This window comes from Clarias gariepinus, chromosome 13 (assembly GCF_024256425.1).
Source record: "Clarias gariepinus isolate MV-2021 ecotype Netherlands chromosome 13, CGAR_prim_01v2, whole genome shotgun sequence".
Taxonomy (NCBI): Eukaryota; Metazoa; Chordata; class Actinopteri; order Siluriformes; family Clariidae; genus Clarias; species Clarias gariepinus.
The window spans coordinates 31,431,713-31,450,605 of record NC_071112.1 but is presented as its reverse complement, the minus strand read 5'-3'; the positions used below and the strand labels follow the sequence as shown (position 1 = coordinate 31,450,605).

General features: G+C 42.7%; 1 protein-coding gene across 1 annotated transcript in view; it reads left to right on the top strand.

Moving 5' to 3' along the window:
* Window positions 1-18,005, top strand: part of pacrg (PARK2 co-regulated) — a 129,766-nt gene extending 111,761 nt beyond the window's left edge. Inside the window, exon 5 of the mRNA XM_053509372.1 lies at window positions 17,570-18,005. Coding sequence (XP_053365347.1) covers window positions 17,570-17,730 — 161 coding nt within the window. The 3' untranslated portion in view covers window positions 17,731-18,005. The remainder of the gene's footprint in view (window positions 1-17,569) is intronic.
* Window positions 18,006-18,893: the final 888 nt, after the last annotated feature.

Genomic DNA, 18,893 nt, shown 5'->3' with positions numbered 1-18,893 from the left:
CATCGACCTCAAAGTGGATCAACACAATACATACAGGGCAAAGTATTATGGCAATCAAGATTTTTTCAAATAGTTAAACATGGATATGATTCCTAATGTACGATATTGCCTGTTAATACTATTAATTTTCTAACCGTCATGGAAAACAAAACAACAAAAACAAGAAGTTTAAGGTGGTTACATTTCCACTAAATGGGGGTAAATGTCTATTTTTTCTTTGTATTTAATCCCAAATGTGGGAGGGATAAAAATTAAAGGGACAGTTCAGATGTTTTACAAAAATTAGGTGTAAATAAGTACAACAAGTCTCAGTTATTATAAGTTTTCCTGCTCTGCACACTGACTGTGAAGTTCGCCACTCAGAAGCGAATACAATTCCACAACTCTCGTTCCTTGCAAAAACACATTCCCAAGTTTAGCTGAGACTCAGGGCTCATATAAAGCTTCTCAGTCCAACTGAGCTAAACCCAGTTGGTATCTTTCAAAGTAATTTCAAAGTAATGCTAACCGGAAGGAAAAGAGTTTATATTTCAGACTAAATCACCCGTCGAAATATATTAGCTCACTGAAACTGCAACTTCTGCCCTAAAACATAGTTAACATAGTTAATATTTATGAAATATCTTTGGGTAAAGGTTGAAGAGATTCCTGTAAGTTTTTACACTTAGAGTAATTTGCACTAATAATGAGAGCTAGCTAACTTTGCTTCGCTAAAGACAATAGGCTTACTGTTTTGTGCTTCTTTTTAAAATACTAATAATTTACATATACAGTGAAATAAACCCAGTGTTAAATAAACACCATACAGTATTTATGCTGTTAAAATGTTATTTGTTGGTTGAGGAGCCATTTTTCTACTACACAAGATTTTGCTGGCAAATTATCCCAGACAGTCAGTCTCTAACTCTCACCCTGTTACAACACTGTTTTAGAGTATTGTATACTTGTTTTGAGTTTTTTCATTATTATTATTATTATTATTAAAAAATAATGGGTATTTCCTAACTAGCTAATTCCATCCGAATTCTGATTTAGCAACCTCCTTGCATAAATGCTAAATTATTATTTAATTATAAATCCTTACCCTAGTAAAAATAAACTTTTTTTTTTTTTTTTAAATCATTGATCAGTGTTGGTGGACGTTACTTTTTAAAGTAACTAATTACATTACAAAATTACTGTCTTCAAAAAGCAATCGGTTACGTTACAGTGTTACTTTCTGTTAAAAGTAACTAGTTCAGTACTTTTCCATTGCAGAAAATGAAAACTCTGTTGTGATTCCTCATGCATGTTGTTTTAGTCAAGACCTTTACAATTATTTTACCATCATCACTCGGCGAAGTTTGGCCCATAATCTGTTAACTACTAATACCTCCATCTCACCTACTAATCCCCCTATCTCACCTACTAATACCCCTATCTCACCTACTAATACCCCATCTCACCTACTAATACCCCTATCTCACCTACTAATACCCCATCTCACCTACTAATACCCCCATCTCACCTACTAATACCCCTATCTCACCTACTAATACCCCCATCTCACCTACTAATACCCCTATCTCACCTACTAATACCCCTATCTCACCTACTAATACCCCATCTCACCTACTAATACCCCTATCTCACCTACTAATACCCCCATCTCACCTACTAATACCCCTATCTCACCTACTAATACCCCTATCTCACCTACTAATACCCCCATCTCACCTACTAATACCCCTATCTCACCTACTAATCCCCCTATCTCACCTACTAATACCCCTATGTCACCTACTAATCCCCCTATCTCACCTACTAATACCCCTATGTCACCTACTAATACCCCTATCTCACCTACTAATACCCCATCTCACCTACTAATACCCCTATCTCACCTACTAATACCCCTATCTCACCTACTAATACCCCCATCTCACCTACTAATACCCCTATCTCACCTACTAATCCCCCTATCTCACCTACTAATACCCCTATGTCACCTACTAATACCCCTATGTCACCTACTAATACCCCTATCTCACCTACTTATACCCCTAACTCACCTACGCGGTTTCATCATTTTATTTCATGATTCACCGCGAGTTTTGGCCTGTGATTAGGTTTCCATCTTTCCGCACGTCGGTTCTCGCATAGTCAAACCGCATGGGTGAGATAGGGGTATAACAGCAGGAATAACAGAGGGGGAGGGGTTATTGGGGGCGTGGCTTGTAGGACGACTTTCACACACACACACTAACGGATTGGGAATGACTGCTGTCTGGCTCACGGATTACATTAATTGTCTGAAAAACGGATTACATTTTTGAAAAATTAACCAAATAACTGAGTACTTATAGTACAAAGCCTGAGGAAAGGCAAAGCGTGACCTCCTTCGTCCTGAATCTCCCTGACTGTTATAGCGAATTGACACGCCAGATTCCTTCCATCCGTCTTCTAGCAAGAAAAAAACTTCCCCATATTCATGGCATTTCTACCCTGCTGTGGTATAAAGCAAAGTAATAAGCAATCAGAATCGAGCATTCACTGTTGTGCGTCTGTTTTCAGGAATGTCGTTCGGTCAGATAACAGCTTTGACCTGCCTGAAAGATCGATATTGAATTGAACGTGTCGACTTGTCCTGCCTGAGGCTAGCGTGATGTTGGGATTAACCAGGATCTCTCTCTCTAACCGCTCTGAGAAAAATGACCTACGTGATGTTTTTCCTTTCTCTTTAACTCTCGCATTGGGCAATTTCATTCTTTTTTCTTTCTTGTTAGTTGTTAATTTAAACGATCTCAATGACACCTGGATATCACACCACGGACACGGAGAGAGGGAAAGTAGGGTACAAAGGGGAGTCGGGTAATTAATGAGCGCACGAGAGGCAGAGTAGCCACCGGAGACCCATCTGGCCCGCTCTGTTCCAGATTCGTGTCATAAAATATAGATGTGGGTGGCATTGTTTGTGCGTGCTGTTTTACTGCTGCAGCTGGAGCTCGGTGAAACGCCGCTAAACGCCTCACACTCTCTCTTTCTCTCTCTAACACACGTATACACGATATGCTTGGGAGGGGGGAAAAAAGAAATAAAAAGACAAGGGTAAGGACCAATAGAGAAGGATTGTCCAGAGTTGTCTTGACAATAAGGAAAGGGACAAAGGAATAGCTGAAGGGATGAGCTGTGGAACTCTGACTCACCAGTCGGCTAAGCGCTCAGCGGGTTTGCATGATTCATATGTGAGGACAAAATATTACATTTTTAAAAAAAAAAGCTTAATTAAACTGGCAAGACCAAGATAACTAAATGTACAAGTATTTAAAATTGTTTCCTCGGGTCAGTTTTCTGCCTCTGTAATTTACCTCTATTATAACCATCGCCATGACAGAGGAACATTATAACCCCATTATAACGCGCGACAGCGGCTCAGGGTCGTGTAGCCGGTAGCACCGATCATATTTTTATCTACGCCGAGTTTGTTCGAGCTGTGGTTAAGTTTGTGATGAAGCATGATTTGTATTAATGTTGATTTGGGTTGAGTGGTGTTAATGCTGGTGTTGAGTTTCTGTACGATTAGTTACTGATCGATATCACACTATCACACTAATATCATAGTGTATAGGTGGAGGGTTAATTTTAAGTTCCAGGACTTTGGTGCACTCTGTCATGTTTTATCCCTGTGCTGTTGTTTGGTTTGTGCCAGGCATAACTTTTTGCTGGTGTAGACTTCAGGTTGACTTTCTGCTGGTGTTTAGTCTGCGATCGGGATAGTTTTCTGTTGGTGTTGAGGTTCACAAGCAAATGACACCAAATACATTTTTTAAAAATATTTTAATGGTGACTTTGTGCCAGATTTCTGATGGTGTTTAGGTGGAGGTGGCTTTGTGTCAGTGTTTAGGTTGCGATTGAGGTGAATTAGTTGCAGTGTTGGAGTTGTGTGTGTCAATGTTTAAAATGTGATTGAACTGTTTTTGTGCTAGTGTTTCGGCTGCAATGGAGTGCCAGTGTTTAGGCTGTGATGGAGGGCGATTTGTGTCAGTGATGAGGTTGTCTTTGTCCCAGTGTTTAGATTGGGGCAAAGGCAGATTTGTCCCAGTGTTTAGGCTGTGATGGACTTGTCTTTGTCCCAGTGTTTAGGCTGTGATGGACATAGTTTTTTGCCAATGTTTAAAATGTGATTGAGGTGTCTTTGTCCTAATGTTTAGATTGGGGCAGGGGCATATTCGTCCCAGTGTTTAGGCATTGATGGACTTGTCTTTATGCTAGTGTTTAGAATGTAATGGAGGTGGTTTTGTGCGAGCGTTTCGGCTGTGATGGGGGCAGATTTGTGCCAATGTTTAGGCGGTGATGAGGTTGTCTTCATCCCAGTGTTCAGGTTGTGACGGAGGTGTCTTTGTGCCAGTGTTTAGGGTGTGATTGAGGTGTCTTTGTGCCAGTGTTTAGGGTGTGATTGAGGTGTCTTTGTGCCAGTGTTTAGGGTGTGATTGAGGTGTCTTTGTGCCAGTGTTTAGGGTGTGATTGAGGTGTCTTTGTGCCAGTGTTTAGGTTGTGACGGAGGTGTCTTTGTGCCAGTGTTTAGGGTGTGATTGAGGTGTCTTTGTGCCAGTGTTTAGGGTGTGATTGAGGTGTCTTTGTGCCAGTGTTTAGAATGCGATGGAGTTGGCTTTGTGCCAGGCAACAGTGTGTGCTGCATGAGTTATATCTGCAAGACTGCAACACACTCTAATGAGGTGTACTCTTTAATCTACTCTAATCTTTCCGCGGTGTGTGTGTGTGTGAGCATGTGTGTATGTGTGTGTGTTCATATGTGTACACAAGGCGACCAGAAAAACTGTTTTATGGTGCTCTCTAACCTCATTGGTTTGGCTATTTCTATAATGAGCTTGCCACACACACGGACACACAAACACGCACACACGCACAGAACAGCAGACAACTAGAATCCAATAGGAAATATGGAAACAAACAGACCTGCGCTCGGCTAATGGCAGCAATTTAAGAGAACGCAGGAGGGTGGTTGAGACAAAGAGAAGGGAAAAAAGGGGAGCGAGGGGAAGAGCTGTGTGAGTGCAGTCTCTAATGAGGTAGCCAGTGAGGCACTATCACTTTACCACAGTACACTGATGAGGCGTCAGATGGCGTCAGACAAAGAAAAGCGCGTCCCCTTTCTCCTTGTTAAATACATCTCTCTCGCGTGCACGCGTTCTCTCTGCATTACATACCTCATTAGGAAAGAACGGTCTTTTTATCTTTTGCTTTAAGTACGGTCATGCAGGTTGTGTATGTGTGTGTGCGCGTGTGTGTGTGTGGGTGGGTTGCCTGCTGGACACACATTTAGGGGCGAGTGGGCGTAGTGGAGGGCAGCATGCTAATCCTGCATTGCCTCTCGGCATTTTGCGGACTCACTCAGTGTGCGCGCTTCTAACAATTAGCAAGCTCTGTCATGCAGGCACGGTAGCTTAATGAGGATAAGGAGAATTATGGGTAATGTGTGTTAAGAGTGAATCTCAGCAGGCCCGCAGGCCGCGTGCGTGTTCCTCATCCATTATGAAACCATAGGGGAAACGATCTTTTGACAGCAGAGATCATTAGAGACCACAACCGCACAGACACACACTGCGTAGGTAAATAGCGTTAAATGTTAAGGGCTGCTTGTGATTTGAATGAGACGTTCCCAAAATGTATTCAATTACTCCATCCCAGTGCAACTTCACACACCGCCCCATGCTGTTCCCCAGCTTATCAAATTATCTTCATAAATAACCTCAACCAATAAAAAGCCAGGGGTTTGGGGCTGAGTGCTAATAAGCCCCAGGGGTTTATATTACAGGACGTAACCGCTGTCTGGAGTCCCATCATTCAGTTAATGTAGAGATCCATCTGAGAGGAGATGAGTGATTTTATTTGCAGCTAAAACTGGATCGTTCTTTGAATTCATTACCTGATGACACCCCTGACTCCAGGCACACAGCGTCCCACCAAACACTTATAAACCCATACTGTGGTGGACACGAGAGAGGGGGTAAATGATTGTTTAAAAAGAGTGGTGTGTGTCATGTTGGGTACAGTGTGGGATTTATTTTATTGTGTTGTTATAGTGTGGGTATTTTGGGTTTAGTGTGGGTGGTGTTTGGGTGTAGAGTTTTGGGTGTAGTGTGGGTGGTGTTTGGGTGTAGAGTTTTGGGTGTAGTGTGGCGGGGGGGGATGGGGGGGAGTCCAAGTACTGGAGAAACAGATGCGTCTTGAGTCTAGGTGATGTGTGGGTTTAGTGTCAGTGGTGTTTGGGTGTAGTGTGAGTGGTTTTTGCGTGTAGTGTGGACGTTGTTTTGGGTGTAGTGTGAGTGGTGTTTGGGTACAGTGTTGGTGTTGTTTGGGTGTAGTGTGGATGGTGTTTGGTTGTAGTGTGGGTGATGTTTTTGTACAGTGTGGGTGTTGTTAGGGTGCAGTGTTGGTGGTGTTTGGGTGCAGTGTTGGTGGTGTTTGGGTGTAGTGTGGGTGTCGTTTGGGTGTAGTGTGGACGTTGTTTTGAGTGTAGTGTGGGTGGTGTTTGGTTGTAGTGTGGGTGATGTTTGGGTACAGTGTTGGTGGTGTTTGGGTGTAGTGTGGGTGGTGTTTGGGTGTAGTGTGGACGTTGTTTTGGGTGTAGTGTGGGTGGTGTTTGGTTGTAGTGTGGTTGATGTTTTTGTACAGAGTGGGTGTTGTTTGGGTGTAGTGTGGGTGGTGTTTGGTTACAGTGTTGGTGGTGTTTGTGTGTAGTGTGGTTGATGTTTTTGTACAGAGTGGGTGTTGTTTGGGTGTAGTGTGGGTGGTGTTTGGGTGTAGTGTGATGGTCACAAATTATGCTAATAGCAGTAAGAGCTGTTTATAAATTGCTTGATTATAAATATCTTGTGTCAGTTTAAAATAACTATTTTTACATTTTTTTAAAGAAAGTGATTCAATCCTTCCGATAATAAACATGATAATTTAACAATAATACATTTAAAATATTATATATTTTTCATGTTATATGTTTTTTTTTATGTTTTCCACCTGTGCATCGAATACAGAGAGAGAGACAGACTGAGGTGAGGGTGAGATTGCGTGTGTAGAAACAAATGATAGCATTAACATTTATTGTCTTTACTTAGCCATATGTTCACACACCCATTAATGACTGTAAATGAGAAACACACACACACACACACACACACACACACCTGTTCTTACAGTGCTCCAGTACAAGCTGTTTCGGGTGAGTATTAATAAAGACACCATTAATACAGCGCACGGAATGTTGAATGCCATCTGGGGCCCGAGAGCAAGTCTGATCATACACTCTGGGAACAAACACACACACACACACACATTTCATTGTAAGACACAATAACATGCATTAATCATAGCCATCTTGCAGCTCATATATGGGCTAATCGCGATGTGATGCAGCGTGAGCAGCTCGTCCAAAAACATGCGACTGGCGACTGTCTGTCCTCACGTGACACAGAGGGAGCACGTGCGGAGTGCTAGGGGAGAGCTAACGTGCGGAGTGCTAGGGAAAAGCTAACTGAATTTTTAGGGAGAAGAGAAGGTGAGAAAGCTGTAGCCACATTTACACCACCCGTCCCCTGAGCAGGCCGCTACGCTGCTAGTAAAATGTGTCGCGCAGCATCTTTTTTTCTTTTCTTCTTTCTTTGTTCTGTGAGTTTCTGACTTCTAACTCACGCTCAGATGAAAGTTAAAACATCTGGCTCACACAGCTGTTTTGTTGCCGCGCCCTGCAGGATCCCAGGCCGAACACAGCTCAGGTTCTAACCCAATGATTTCTACATTTCCACGTTTCTCAATTTACAGAGTTAAAGCTGTTCAGCAGCAACTGAACGAAGAGACTGACTCAGTGTGTGGCACGGACTGAGTCACTGTGCCATTCACTGAGTCATTCACTGAGTTGTTCAGTGAGTCATTCACAGAGTCACTGAGTCATTCACTGAGTCACTGTATCATTCACTGAGTTGTTCAGTGAGTCATTCACGGAGTCAATGAATCATTCACTGAGTCATCCACTAAGTCAATGTGTCATTCACTGAGTCATTCACTGAGTCACTGTATCATTCACTGAGTCATTCACTGAGTCATTCATTGAACTCACAGTGAGTCATTCATTGAACGACTCAGTCACTGATTCACTGAGTCATTCACAGAGTCGTTAGCAGAGTTGCTTGATGAGTCATTCCCTGAGTCACTGAGTCGTTCAGTGAATCATTAAGTTGGTCACTGTCACTGAGTCCATCACTGAATCCTCCACTGCGTTATTCACTGAGTTGTTCACTGAGTCAGTTGTTCATGTTTGTGACTCATTCAAGACAAAGAATCAAATGAATCATTCATGACTCCAATATATCCAGTACCAGTGAAGTGAGGAAAAAGGAAGAGCAGGCTGTGTGTGTGTGTGTGTGTGTGTGTGTGGCTGTGTGTGCGTGCGTGCGTGCGTGCGTGCGTGCGTGCGTGTGCGTGTGTGTGTGTGATGGCCACAGCTGGTTTCAGGTTCGCTGCATGAAAATGGGGCTTTATTCAGGAGTGGGACAGCTGAGGGTCCACCAACACCTGTCTCTCTCTGTCCCTGTCTCTCTCTCTCTCTCTTTCTGTTTCTCTCTCTGTCTCTCTCTGTCTCTCTCTCTCCCCGTCTCTACCTCTGTCTCTCTCTCTCTCATGCCCTTTTTCACACTCAACCATTTTCTGTCTTTTTTTTTTATTAGAGCTACTATCTTCTATACTCAGACATTCCATGTGGCTTTTTTTTTTACACTCTCACAAACTCACACACACACTAACACAGATTAGTATACTAATCTCCTCTATACTTCTGTCTCTGCAGTATCATAGTGTTTCATAAAGAAGTGTGTGTGTTTCATAAGTGAGCATACCGTTTTGTAAGTGTGTGTGTGTGTGTGTGTGTGTGTGTTGTAGCGGAGTGTTTTAGTGGTTCATTTGGTGCAGCGTGGGGTGTGAAGTTATAACACAGTGTTACAGTGCAAAGCATAATACAGTGTCTACCAAGTGCTTGTGTGTGTGTGTGTGTGTGTGTGTGTGCGCGCGCCATTGACAAGGACAAACAGGTTCTGTAAAGCTGTAGCAGAAGCCGAGGCTGATGAAGGGAGGTGTGGAAAAAGCCCAGGATGGGGGGGGAGGGTGGGTTCGGGGTGTCGGGCGCCAAAAGGATGCAGCTGTTGATCTCATCCACTTGGGGAGCGAAGAGAGAAAGAGAGTGGGGGGGGTGAGACAGACGACAACAACAGGCATGACTTCAATTACAACAGACACAGCAACGGCAACTGGAGAGACACAAAGGGAGAGAGAGAGAGAGACAGATATATAGAGGAGGTCAGAAAGAGATGAGGGGTAAGACAGAAAGGAGGACAGAAATAGTCCACAAAGAGAGAGAGAATAATACCAGGTAGTATTAATTACCAAGTGGAGAAAAAACTGAGCGTCCATCAATAACAACATTATGTATGAAGGTGAGAGACAGAAGGAGACACGTCTTGCTCTTCCCGAACTCACCCCCGTCCCCCTCTCTCCAAACCCAAGTAAAGCACTTTTTCTCAGGACAAGAGCGTCTGCCACGTGCTGAGCTGAAAAGCATCTCAACATGTACGGGGTGGTGATCCCTGAGGCGGATGAGCTTCAGCAGGAGAAGAACCCGAAGTCGAGTCTGTTCACGTTTGGAAACACTTTAAAACTTCATCTCTTCTAGTCTTCAGCTGTCCAGTTTGCGAGAGTGTCAGAGAGTGGAAACTGATGTTGTCTTCTCTCTTCTGAGATGCTTTTCTGATCACCACCGTTGTAAAGAGTGCTTATTCGCCTTCCCGTACTCCAGGCCCTCGAAACAGTGAAGCGTAGAGAGTCAGATTTAATGATTTTACAAATAAACGTGTCTGTGTGTACGTGCCGATGATCTACAGCGAATGCTAGTTTATTCCATCCAACTCGTTTAAAAGTAAATACATTGTCCAGGTTTTCTAATTAGGTGTGTGTGTGTGTGTGTGTGTATTGAGTCGCTTCTGATCCTTCGATCTGTGATTTTGTGTTGCAGTGTTTGTGTTCTGCTCCAAGGTGTGTCTTGATGATTTACTCTCTGGATTGTTCTGATCTGTGGATTTACTCAGGTTTTGACCTGTATTGTATTTCTGATTAGTGGATTCTGTCTCGGACTTTGTTGTTTAGCTTCAAACATACAGCCTAAAAGCGTCTCCAGAGTCTCAATTGTCACGCCAAAAATGCCTTCTGTTATTATTATTATTGCCATAAATGTTGATACTTCTGTTGTTTTGGTCGTTATAAACATTGCTATAAGTCCTGCTATTATAAATATCTAAGTTGTTAGTATTTAATTTGATAGAAGGCAGCTTTACTTCCCTAATGAGCAGGCCGAATGATGGTGCGTGATGAAAACCTTTCTGATACGACAGGAACGTGGAAAAGGGTGCGTCCATGGATTCATGCTACTGACACCAACATCTGGCTGTTCTATCAAACCAACAGGGCAACAATTTTTCCAATCTTCAGCTCCTGTTCCTAATCAAGCCTCTTGTTCTTCCTCCTGAATCCAGTGTGTTTCATCCTGAAGTGCCCTGCTGTTGTAGACAAACAGTGGTGTGGTTTAGACAGTCTGGGATGCGTCTCTTCTCTCCATTTGTGAAAAGTGATCCTGATGTTTGATGTGGATGATATCGTAAATTATTTCATGCATCGCATCGTCGGCACATGATTACTTTTTTTTATTGTATTGGATACGTGAAATAACTGCAATAATCAGGTGTACAGTATGTAGTGTACAGGTGTTCCCTATAAAGTGTTTATTTACATGTTGGTAATCTTTGATAAATTTGGTTAAATAAAGAATGGTGCTTCGTTTATAAATCAGAAGCTTTTGTAATTGTTTTTTGAAAATTGGTAACAGCCTAAAACATGTCCGCAGGAGAAAGACAGAAAAACAGAAGAAAGCTGACATACATACAGTAGATATACACACACACACACACACACATATTTGTGTGAGCTCATTTATATTTGTGTGACTTCATTCAGCTAAAAGTCTGCGTATTATACTTAAACAGAGCTCTCAAAATTAGAGTCTGCTTCTGTTATAAGGCTGTGCACACCAGTTACAGGAGATCACACACACACACACACACACACACATACACACACACATACACACACACACACACACACACACATAATGAGTTTCAGACTGAAAGGAAAAATCCCTTAAATCCTATAGAAGATGGAGCTGGACATTGGTTAATATTCCCCGGGCTTGTTTATATCTGAGAAACAATATTGGATGAAGATTTGGTTATGCAAAAGCAAATATTCTCAAAGCTCCATAAGCTTATCTCGCGTGCTCTCCAGAGCGAGTGCTTGTGCCAGCCTGCGTGAGTCACTAAAGCGCATCGTGCGCCGTCTCACAATACAGACCAGTGAGGACTTTCAGGCACTCACTCACTCAGACATGTTTATCAGCTTTATTATGGTTTAAGGAGGTCCGTGCTTTACTTTTCACTACATAACACCTTTAGATCTCACCACTAGATCACCCTGCAAGATCACCCCGCTATATAACACCTTTAGAACTCACCACTAGATCCCACCACTAGATCACCCCACTACATCATATCACTAGATCACAATGCTACATAAACACACTGGATCACACCATTAGATCATACCACTACGTTACAACAATTGATCACACCGCTACATCACACGACTAGATCACACCACTACATCACACCACTAGATCACACCACTACATAACACCTTTAGATCACACCACTAGATCACCCTGCTAGATCCCCCGCTACATCATATCACTAGATCACAACACTACATAACGACACTGGATCCCACCATTAGATCATACCACTACATTACAACACTTGATCACACCGCTACATCTCACGACTAGATCACACCACTAGTTACACCACTACATAACACCTTTAGATCTCACCACTAGATCACCCTGCTAGATCACCCTGCTACATCATATCACTAGATCACAATGCTACATAAACACACTGGATCACACCATTAGATCATACCACTACATTACAACAATTGATCACACCACTATATCACACCACTAGATCACACCACTACATAACACCTTTAGATCTCACCACTAGATCACACCATTAGATCACCCTGCTAGATTACCCCGCTACATCATATCACTAGATCACAACGCTACATAAACACACTGGATCGCACCATTAGATCATACCACTACATTACAACAATTGATCACACTGCTACATCACACGACTAGATCACACCACTAGATCACACCACTACATAACACCTTTAGATCTCACCACTAGATCACCCTGCTAGATCCCCCGCTACATCATATAACTAGATCACAACACTACATAACGACACTAAATCACACCATTAGATCATACCACTACATTACAACAATTGATCACACTGCTACATCACACGACTAGATCACACCACTAGATCACACCACTACATAACACCTTTAGATCTCACCACTAGATCTCCCCACTACATTATATCACTAGATCATACCGCTACATAATGCCACTGGATCACACCACTGGATCACATCACTACATCACACCACTTGATCACACCACTACATCACACAAATAGATCACACGACTAGATCACACTGCTACATCATATCACTAAATCACACCGCTACATAACGTCATTGGATCACACCACTATATCACACCACTACATAACACCTTTAGATCTCACCACTAGATCACACCACTAGATCACCCTGCTAGATCCCCCGCTACATCATATCACTAGATCACAACACTACATAACGACACTGGATCCCACCATTAGATCATACCACTACATTACAACACTTGATCACACCGCTACATCTCACGACTAGATCACACCACTAGTTACACCACTACATAACACCTTTAGATCTCACCACTAGATCACCCTGCAAGATCACCCCGCTATATAACATCTTTAGATCTCACCACTAGATCACACCACTAGATCACCCTGCTAGATCACCCTGCTAGATCACCCTGCTACATCATATCACTAGATCACAACACTACATAAACACACTGGATCACACGATTAGATCATACCACTACATTACAACAATTGATCACACCACTAGATCACACCACTACATAACACCTTTAGATCTCACCACTAGATCACCCTGCTAGATCACCCCACTACATCATATCACTAGATCACAACGCTACATAAACACACTGGATCGCACCATTAGATCATACCACTACATTACAACAATTGATCACACTGCTACATCACACGACTAGATCACACCACTAGATCACACCACTACATAACACCTTTAGATCTCACCACTAGATCTCCCCACTACATTATATCACTAGATCATACCGCTACATAATGCCACTGGATCACACCACTTGATCACACCACTACATCACACAAATAGATCACACGACTAGATCACACTGCTACATCATATCACTAAATCACACCGCTACATAACGTCATTGGATCACACCACTATATCACACCACTATATCACCCCACTACACCATATCACTAGATCACACCGCTAAATAACGCCACTGGATCACACCACTAGATCAAACCACTTAATCACACCACTAGATCACACCACTACATCGCATGACTAGATCACACCGCTACATCACACGACTAGATCACACACCTTTATCATATCACTAGATAACCCTGCTACATAACACCACTGGATCACACCACTAAATCACACCATCAGATCACACCACTGCATAATAGATCACATGTTTAGATCACACCATTGAATCACACCACATGATCACATTGTTACATCATACGACTAGATCACACACCTACATCATATCACTAGATCACCCCGCTCCATAACGCCACTGGATCACACCACTAGATCACCACTGGGATCTGGAAATTGGAATCTGGAATCTGTTTCCCTAGTTATGTGAACTGCATTTTGGGAACATCCTAAAACATGGTAGAAACATGGTAATACATTATATGTTCAAAAGTTTGTGGACACCAGTTTGTCATGTTCCACATTTATTTAATGTTGTGCTAATCTTTATTAATTTATTTAATGTCATGCTACTCCTCTGGAAAGGAATTTGCGTTCATTCAGCTACAAGGGCGTCAGTGAGGTCAGGCTGGGATGTTGAGGAGGCTCCAGTTCCAGTTCATTCCAAAAGATGCTCAGTGAGTTTGAGGTCAGGGCTCGGTGAAGGACACTCAAGTTCCTCCACTCCAACCTTGCCAAGCTTGCTGTGTGCTGTGGGGCTTCGCCATGCTGGAACAGGAACAGGTTCAGCTTAATTTCAGTGAGGGGAAATTGTACTCGCTACAGCTTACACAGAGATTCTAGAGTGAGAATTAGATCCCAATTTTTTGGGAAAAGCGAATAAGAGCAGAGTGAAGATCAGCCAGTTACAGCACAGAAATCACATTGTGGATCATGTCTTATATCAGCAGAACGTCCAATCTCCACGCAAGAAATGCTTTGTGGTTGCTGGCTTTGCTGCAGTTAGATGAGTTTCTTCTTCCCGGCTTAACTGACCTCGTCTTCAGCCTGTAAAAGAGCGTGATGACTTTGAAATTACACATCAAATTTAATTAGACAATTCTCCCTAAACCGTCCCTGATACTCACCGCAATTTAGTAGCAGTTCACTCTTTAAGTGACTTTCACATGACCTTTCCGGGTTTAACGACACACGGGGGTTTAAATGCCGAACTTCAGGTTATTAAGGACATTTCAGAATGCAGCTGTGTGAAACAGGGAGTTCGAGCGGATATGAAACTCACGTAACAATGAAGAACATGAACGTGTGCGCTGCATCCAGAGCAGGTCGCTTTAAGTGTAGTCTGGATCGTGCTTCTAGTTTTATTCGTAGTTTTAGAGAGAGATCCAACCACATTTATTTTTTTAAACTCACACGCAAACAAGATGCTTTTAAGGAAACAAGAGATCTGGCTGAAGTTGGGGAAATGGATATTTGGAGCACTAAACATTTACAGGTACTGACTCTATAGTGTGTGTGTGTGTGTGTGTGTGTGAGTGTGTGTGTGTGAGTGTGTGTGTGTGAGTGATGGAACACAACATCTGACCCAACTTTCTTCAGTCTTCAACAGCTGCAAAGTGTATAGGCCTTTAGAGACTCTACATACACACACACACACACACAAACCAACACACACACACCAACACACACACACACACACATTCAGTAATTCATAGCTGCTAATAAACACACACCCGAGTTACTTCCTTTGGGACCTCTGGCCCTGGGCAGCACATGGCAAAGACAAATACAGTATTGTGTTTATATTCTTACAGATTTAAATGCACTCTCAGTGTGTGTGTGTGTGTGTGTGTGTGTGAGACGTCACTATCGCTCCTGACGGGTCCGTTATGAAGATACTTTTCTCTAAATTTCACCATCATGTTGGAAAAGATAACCGCATCAGCAACTGTGTTTCTCTCTGTCAGAATGTTGGATGACTTCCATCTGTGTGTGTGTGTGTGTGTGTGTGTCTGTGTGTGTGCACGCGCGCCATCTGTTGAGTGTGAGGTTGAGAGTACATGTGCCGGGTAAATTCCTAAAGTCAGTCCGTAGGTATTTTTCCAACCAAATATTCCTCAGGTTCGTCCAAAAGCTTCCAGATTTCTCAAAAAATTCTTCTGGCAAAAATGAGAGGAATCTGTGTAGGTTTCCGTATAATGTATAGTACAGTTATGTGAGAGGAAAAAGAGGATGGAATAAAAAGTTGAGCCAAACACACACACAGGAATGAAGAGTCTGGACCACACTCGCTTTACACAACCATTTATTTATTTATTTATTTTTTATCCATCAGGACTTTCTGTACGTAACACGAAGACGTTTTTAGTTTCACCATCTTGATTTAAGAGTTCTAGCATTTGGTTGCATCCTCCATTTAAAACCAGGGAAATTACTTTTACAATTATTGTAGACAAAAAGGAGCCGCGACCAATGAGAAATAAACAGAACAACACTGATTTCAAGAAGAACAAGCAAACAATTGGCCAAGAAACCTCGCAGAAGTGGAACAATATTGTCAGGAAGAATTATTTCCAATTCCAAAAATGTATATTTCCGATCAAGTAAACCAAGTAATCTGAACAGGCATTCAACGAGTGCTGATAACGGACGATAACATCACTGGGACGTTTAACTATTACCCCTTTTCCACCCTTTTTTCTGATGCTCATGCCGGTTCAGAGCTGGTTCAATAGCGAACCTCCTAAGACCTGACTTTGTCACTGTGTACGTCCAAGCACGTCTCTACTTTCCCAGCAACGCTAGTGGACAGAGTGGACAGAGAACATCAGCACGGCTTTGTGAGCAGGTCTCCTGTCTTTATCACTACTAGAAACCATTTGAGCTGCTCATTGCATGTTGAGTTTATGTTTTAAAGATGGCGAACACGAACTTTTAGTTGGTTGTGATAATCCACCATCACCACCAGAGCCCCTCCCACTCCCACCAGAGCCCCTCCCACCCCCACCGCAGCCCCTGAAGTGAGCGGTTCTTTGTTCTACTGTAGCTCAGTAAAGTGTTGGTGGCGCCATGGAAGCGTTTATTCTGTCTAAGTGGGTGAGAGTAGGTCTGTACGGTCCGCAGTACTGAGGAGAGAGCAGCTGTCTGACTAAACCCACATTCACACCCAGTCACAGAAGCACTTTCAGTAAGAACACACATCTGATAACGTTATGGCGTCTTAAACATCTGCATTTCTGTCCCGAGTAGGAATTACGAGGTAATGGATTTGATTTATTGGTTTATCTCAGGTTGGAAATTACAAGTTACAGTGAAAAGGTGTTTAACTGAGAGAGAGAGAGAGAGATACAGGTGTAATTGTGCTCTGGACTGAGTGAGGGGAGTCAGTTCCTCTTCAAGTCAGTGCATTTAGTTTTATCCCTCTTTTGTATGTGTGTGTTAAATGTTATTGATTCTTTCACAGCAGAAATTTCCTATTTTGGGAACAGCTCCTTTTTGGCTAAAGCTACAACGATTAGTGTGTGTGTGTGTGTGTGTGTGCATGTTTATAGATCTCATCAGACTTAATCTCTCTCTCTTTCCCTCCTTGTCCTCCACCTCAGATCCAAACCTACAATACACTCAGTCTCGCATCTTCTATATTCTATCCTGTATTCAGGGTCGCGGGGACCTGGAGTTTATCTCAGGAGGCTTAGGGCACGAGGTTGGGTACACCCTGGACAGGGTGCCAATCCATCACAGGGCACACACACACACACACACACACTTCGGGCAATTTGGGAACGCCAATTGCATATCTTTGGACTGTGGAAACCCACTAAACACGGGGCGAACATGCATACTCCAGACACACAGAGACAGGAATCGAGTCTGGCTGGGATTCGAACCCAGACCCTGGAGGTGCAAGGCAACAGTGCTAACCACTACGCCACCGTGCTGCCACCTCCAATACGATAAAGTTTTATTAATATGATAAAAGCTTCCAGAGGGTAAGATTTGTGTGTGTTTGTGTTGCAGTTAACAGCGGAGATGGCATCATTTACAACCAGCAGAAGCGTGAGAACATCGGTGATCTTATTCAGGAGACGCTGGAGGTGTTTGAGCGCTACGGAGGAGAGGACGCCTTCATCAACATCAAATACATGGTGCCGACTTACGAGTCGTGTCTCCTCAACTAACACACACACACACACACGCACACACACACACGCACACACACACACACCTGAGCCACACCTGAGCCTGATGTTCCACCTGTATGCTTATATGAAACTAGTGACCTGATTTTCTTTATTCTTCTGAGTGTCTTAAAGTTTTAAAGTTTTAAGTTGTCTTAAAAAAAAATAACTGTCCTCTTTGTAAACATTAAGTCATAAAGTTTAGAAGCTCAAGCTGTAACCACATGACTAGTGAATACACTCTGGACTGGAACGTTCAAAATAAAGCTACAGATACACCGAACAAACAGTGTGTAAGTGTGTGTTAATGTATATTAAATATATGGATCCATATTTAAACCTGAAGTGGGCGTGGCCTACACTTTTTTACTTTTTAAATTTTTTTTTATTTTAATGTAAATCTTAGGATTATATTTCACAAAAACCCTGAAAAACCTTTCGACGTTCCCCAGGACTGTACAGGTTCTTCTGCTCTGCTACACTGCTCGAGTCAGAGAGACTCGCTCAGTCTGTGGAAATGTCTGGCAAGTCGTCTCACAAACGTGACTTATTAAGCGAGAGCGCTACAGAACCGCGCAGAAGTCTCCCAGAATTTCTTCATATTAAAAACTAAATTTAATGATGTACGAGCGGCGTCATACACTTGTTATTACTGCTGAAAAATATATAAAATATTGAAAAAGAACGTTAGTCGTGAGCTTTATTCTTTCTCTACATATCCTGCACCCAAGACGACACACTTCTCCAAACCATGGATGAGCTGGTGGAGACCATCTTTGATGAACCCTTCATCTTGGCCCTTGAGGAATAGTTCCAACTCGTCGTCTTTAAAACGCTTGCCGAGAAGTGTTTCTTCAAATGATGGAAGAGGAAGACGTTTCTGGGTGCAAGGTTGGGGGAGTAGTGGAAGATGAGGTGGAATTTCATACCCCGAGTCGTCTGCAAGTTTTGTGGGTTAAATAGGCGGGGCACAACGTCATGAAGAATGTCGAGGAACCCCCTTCATCAGCATTCCACGACGCTTCGCCTTGGCTTTGACCCTCTAGCAGCATCGTGCGGAACTGTACCGCGGGTTTTTAAACAAGAAGAAATGTTCATGAACGTGCTTATTTCCAGAGACATAATTTGAGCAAATATTTTCTGTTTTTTCCATACGATAATAC